Raw genomic sequence first — 5,708 nt, 5'->3', positions numbered from 1 at the left:
AATGATATATGATATGCTTTATGATTTATTGGCCTGTTTCATATAACCCATTAAGTCTTTGCGTTTTGTGTTCCTCTTCCTCTTGCTGTGTTGCCAGTTTTGCAAGAGAAACAAGTGGCCAGGTCTATAAAAAATCACACCCGTGTGAACTACTCAGTTCAGAACTACCTCCTCTCTCTCTCTCTCTCTCTCATTAGCAGGCAGCAGTGCAGCACTATCTCTCTCTCTGTTTGGTAGTCATTGGTACTCGTGCTCATAGTGACATAGTCACATAGGTGGGTGGGTGAACACATGGGTGAACACATAGGTGAACACGGACATTGCTGTTCCTTGGAGTGGTTGCACCACTCAAAAACAAGCACAAATTAAGATAGCAGATCTGCAAGCTCACAGCGACACATTGTGAGGTTGTACATATGTTATTTAAAACGATATTGAGAATAAATGGAAATATTTTGAATATATATATATATATATTTATTTTTACAAGTGAAGATAGACAGGAAAGAGTATATGTGGCATGCGCCTGGACCACTAGGCTAGCGGGCGCCCCTATTTTGAATATATTTTCTTATATATTTTAACAAAAATGGCACAACTTATTTTCGGATGGATGTCCGTGGACAATTATATATGGGGGTCTTTGACGTGAAGAAATGTGGGAATTACTGGTTTAAACAACATTAGGAAGCGAGCCCAAATAAGAAACTACTGAACACTTTAGAAACAAGCCCAAAAAACCACAACCAACAACTACCAATATTTTATTTACAAGCGAGTCAAAGTCAAAGGTCACTTATAATAAGCAGACTTATAATGGCTGAAGGAAGTGAAGCCCACACACAAGGCGCCCCAATACATTCCCGCCAAAACAGGTGAATAACTGGTGATGATTATTACACCCATCATTGTATTTTATTTGATATAAAGTGGGTTGGCCATCTCTCGCAGTACGTAGAGAGCGACATTGTATTGTATGTATTTATAAGACCATGTGTGGTAAGCTTCCTCTGTACCTATCCACAGTTTTAGATCAAAATGTTTGTCTGACGGGTCTGTGAGGCGTGGGGTGATTGTGTAGCTTCTCTGTAGAAGCTTAAGAGCTCATGGAGGACTGCAGGTGAACAGCCTTGTGGAACAGTTGCTGATCATCACCACCAAGGAAAACAGACGCAGCTGGAAAGGGTACATCTTTGTCGGGGCCTCTGCCTCATTGGCGCTAATAATGAACAGAGGGAATAGCGTGGAGAACAAGGAGCCGCTGATGATATATGAGGACGGAAAAGCTGTCAATACAGCCATGGGCAAACCAAAGCCAAAATAGTACGGCCAGTTCCTCTCTATGTTGGCCAGTCTCTGGTGCATCTCGATGCCCCGGTTGAACCAGCGATACTCGAAGCAGTACAGGGAGTAGAGCAGAGACATGTGGAGGAGGCTAACCAGCTGACCAATGGCAACGATGGGGAAGAGGCTAACGATCACGCCCTGAACAAGGAAGAGAACCTGGAGTAGCAGATTGAAGAGCATATCGGCGATGATCTTTCCGACGCTCGGGAAGGGTGTCCGCCGCGCCTCACGGCCGGACGCCTCAAAGGCCAGGTCGGCGATGTCCTGGAACCAGATGGCATTGACTATCTTGCTGAGAACAAACAGAGGAAGCACCCAGAGAGCCGCGAACACCGAGGCGAGGACGAACTCCAACCAGGACCACACGCTGCCGTGGAGCGACGGGTCGCTCATGATCCGCGCCGTGAGAGACCGCAGCAGTGGGATGAGCGCCCAATGGAACAGGAACAGACTGAGCCAGAGCACTCCTCCGTTCCACGCACAGCACCGGAAAATCCTACCGGCTAGTTTGGTGTGTTCACCGTCAGGTTTGCGTTTCTCCTCCTCGCTCCGTGTCCGTCTCTGTGCCAGGGCTCCGCTGGTGACCCTTCTCCTCCGCTGCTCTTCCCTTTTCTGCTGGATGCGGGCGTCCAGCTTAGAGATGGTTCCGATCCCCAAAATGGAGTCCTTGATCCCTGCGGCGACTTCGCTGAGGAAGGCCCTGCCGTTGTCTGTCATCTCTGGGCCAGCGGCAGATCCACTGCAGAAGGAATGGGGGTGACCTGGTGGTCAAGTCAACGTCAACTTTGCCAAATCGTTCTTTTCCACCCTTATATATCAAAACAAAACCAACCAAACCATGAAACAACCATGACCATTTATGGAACATTGGGGTTGACCATTTGCCCAAATATGAAGATCGTGTGGTCACACACACTGAGAGCTTGAGTAACCAGGGTGATGGCATGAAATAATCTCTAACAGTCACAGTGCCGGGAAGTAACACGACCTGGCTAGCGAGGTCACTTCATCTTGTAGTCTTCGGGCGGTGTCCACAGCATGGGGAAAGCATCTATCTCCTCTTGCGTGTATTCATTCAGCTTCCTGGGTATCTTCCTGGGCTGAGGCAGCTCCTCCGTGAGGTTAGCCAGGATGTGATCTGGAACGACGTCGTCGGCAAAGAGGTGCAGGCGTTGCATCATGGTGCGCCTGTGCAGGTTCCTGGGCAGCATCCCGTAAACCGCCAACTTCACCACAGCCTTTGGGTCTTTGAGGTGGAGCTGGGCGGCCGTGACCTGTTTGAACCCGCCCGGGTAGCCACTGTGCGACGAGTAAACCTTCTGTTCCCACTTGTTCCCGGAGAAGGCAACGTGTCTGGTGTTCGTCACCACCACGTGGTCGCCGCAGTCGCTCAGGGCGTGGTAGATGGGTTTGTGTTTCCCTTGCAGTCTGACGGAACACATGGAGGCGATCTTCCCCGGCGGCTGCATGTTGGCGTCGATCAGGAACCACGAGCGGGCGAAGGTCGCCCACTGCTGGGCAGATCTGGAGAAACTGGACATTATTTATCTGGCTATATCTTCTCCTTGGTTTCAAGGTTGACGTCAGTCGTTAATTCAACTTAGCTAATTTACCTCATCAACGGGTTCCTAACGCCAATTCAAATGGGTTCAGACCTGAGCCAAATTTCCTGAGGAGGCACATCTGAAGCCTGTCCTGGACTTGGGAATCTCGTCTTATTTTATTATCTGATGATGATACTGCCGCAGAGAACCTATGACACAGCCAACCTGTAGAGGTAGAGGTCACTGCTGGTTGAGTCAAGACTGCAGTGCTGTTCAATTAGAACTTAATGGAACGGACGTCTTTCCGGTGATAACTAGAGACGGTTTCGATAAGTGATCAACTTGAAAGGGCTGAGGTCGGTTCTGTACTTCTTCATGATCGAGCATCGGTTGATGTGCTGTTGAGCTCGCTGGTCACGTCAGTCATCTCACTATGACATGACTGATCATGCGATCATGTCACAATGACTCCGCCGTAACCATCACATAGTGTTCCCACTGCAGCCACGCCCAAATATGGTGTGCATCTTCTAGAGTTACGCAAACTGCGTTCACTTCATGGGGCCAGTCCAATGGAAGCTCTCCTACATAGACTTCTATTGAGAATGGGGACAACCAACTGGGACAAGTCCTGGACCGGAAGTAGGCAGACATTCATTGAACTCAGGCAACAGCCCAGCTTTAATGATCTTAAATCCCTTTATTTTAGATTGTTTTGTAGTAATAGTACAACATAAACATTAAAGAGACTTTAGTTGTTACTGTACAATACTTTAAAACAGTTGTCATGTTGCACACATGCTTAAAATAGCTCTTATTTGCACTGCCCTTGTTGAAAACAATGTATTTCCAACTCCAGCTTGTCTCAGTTCAGGCTGCATGAACAGCGCTCGAGCGCTCGGTTTCCACCCCCTCAATATCGTAACTCTTGTGACATCAGACACAAACAGCTGGCTCCATACAGTTGGGATTGAAATCCTATTTAATGGAGGATCGGCCGTACCCCTCTCATGTGCTAGCATGTTCATGTTAGCATGTTCATGCAAGCATGGATGATGTGAACGTTAGCACAGTGCACACTCGTGTAGGAGAAATAACATGGCAAATGTCATGATTCCCATTTCTCAAATCAGCCCCATCAACAAAGGGTCTAAGACACTTATGGAAAATATTATTAAGCATTGGAACACACATTTTATTTCACTTTTATGTCCATTCATTTCACGTTATAATATTCTCGTATATAATGTCAATTTAAATATGGGGCCAGAGCACTCTATGTGTCATCCGTCAGACTGCTATTTCCCTCTTGGACGAACTAGCACCTCTGCTGGAACACTCCATCATCGAGCACCGAAGTCTGACGTCAATATCGGTAGAGGGTGCAAATTCACGGGTTCATGTACTTTTTATTTGCATTGTAATCCCCATAGGGGGATTTTAGATTGCCTCATATAAGAACTGTTTGAAAAATAAAAAAATCATCCAGGCCGCTTCAATCATAATGGATATGAAGAATCAACTCACTGAGAGAAAACGCTATTGTTACTGCTACTGAATTAGTTTCATTTTCGCTAGAAACAGACTGTATCATATGGAGTGACTGACTGTCGCAAACGATACAGAGACAGCTCCCTGACAATAATGCAGAGACAGCTTGTTTATTTTTGGACCACAATGCTTATATGAAACGATTTTAACACATTGATTGCTACAGAATCTAGCCAGGCCTGTACTTCTGGTGCTATAGGCTTAACATTGAAGGAAGGACACTGTCCGGGGGGCCACAGCAAAATGTTCTCTTATAGCGAGAATCATACGCATACATCAAAAGAAAGCTGAACTTTCAATTTAAAAAATACATTTTGATTTTACCATCTTCCATTCTGGAGATATTGACCTTTTTGCAACACCTGCTTTTGCCTGGAAGTGGTTATCTTGAACAGCGAGCAGAGTTATGGATGGTTTAAAGTCAGAGACATTGACAGGCAGATATAAAAATGAACACAATAAATATCCTATACACCGAATGAAAGCCCTGAATGTGTACTTTTACGAGGAAAACAGTACACATTGATCCCAGTTTGACAGTAATTGGTTATTGAATGCAGCTTGTGCCCACCAGATAACTTCAGAGAAGACATGGACCTGAACTCCTCAATATTCACAAAATAAGGCCTATAGCGACATATACATACTATATACCGTATGAAACAGAAGACTCTCTGCTTTCATAAGGAAAAAAATCACACCCGTGTGAACTGAGTGGTGTAAGGTCTTATATAGACTATATATAGATCAGCTGTGGTCTGACGTAATGTCTGACGTAATTAAATCACACCCGGGTGAACTGGGTGACCATAGCGACCGTGCTCATTTTTTGGTACGAACAGACAGACAGACAGACAGACAGACACGTAACCTAACAAAGCCAGTTGTAGGAGTGGTTTACACCACTCAAAAATTCTACTGTAATAATAAAAACCACACCCCTGTGAAGTGAGCGGTGCAACTCTACTTCTCTACTTATTCACTACAGCTCGCTATATACGGACTGAGACAGAAAGTCATGTAAACCTTTTATTTACAGTTTGGTCTGTAAACTTCTACTGTAATAATAAAAATCACACCCCTGTGAAGTGAGTGGTGCAACTGTCCCATATTCTGTTCTCTACTTATTCAATACAGCTCGCTATATACGGACTGAGGCAGCAAGTCATGTAAACCTTTTATTTACAGTTTGGTCTGTAAACTTCTACTGTAATAATAAAAATCACACCCCTGTGAAGTGAGTGGTGCAACTCTGTCCCATATTCT

The 5,708-nt window shown here is 45.5% G+C and overlaps 2 protein-coding genes across 2 annotated transcripts; both read right to left on the bottom strand.

Annotated features, from left to right (window-relative positions):
* Positions 1 to 1,104: 1,104 nt before the first annotated feature.
* Positions 1,105 to 2,064, bottom strand: LOC306926577 (etoposide-induced protein 2.4 homolog; the record flags this gene model as incomplete). The annotated part of the gene is made up of 1 exon (XM_079505931.1): positions 1,105 to 2,064. One exon carries the CDS (start codon positions 2,062 to 2,064, stop codon positions 1,105 to 1,107), a length of 960 nt encoding a protein of 319 aa, XP_079362057.1.
* Positions 2,065 to 2,348: 284 nt separating this feature from the next.
* LOC306926006 (large ribosomal subunit protein uL13m-like) lies at positions 2,349 to 2,888 on the bottom strand (the record flags this gene model as incomplete). Its single annotated transcript, XM_079505201.1, has 1 exon — positions 2,349 to 2,888. One exon carries the CDS (start codon positions 2,886 to 2,888, stop codon positions 2,349 to 2,351), a length of 540 nt encoding a protein of 179 aa, XP_079361327.1.
* Positions 2,889 to 5,708: the final 2,820 nt, after the last annotated feature.

Source organism: Electrona antarctica (genome assembly GCF_951216825.1).
Source record: "Electrona antarctica genome assembly, chromosome: 7".
Classification (NCBI taxonomy): Eukaryota; Metazoa; Chordata; class Actinopteri; order Myctophiformes; family Myctophidae; genus Electrona; species Electrona antarctica.
This window is presented reverse-complemented; position numbering and strand designations above follow the sequence as displayed.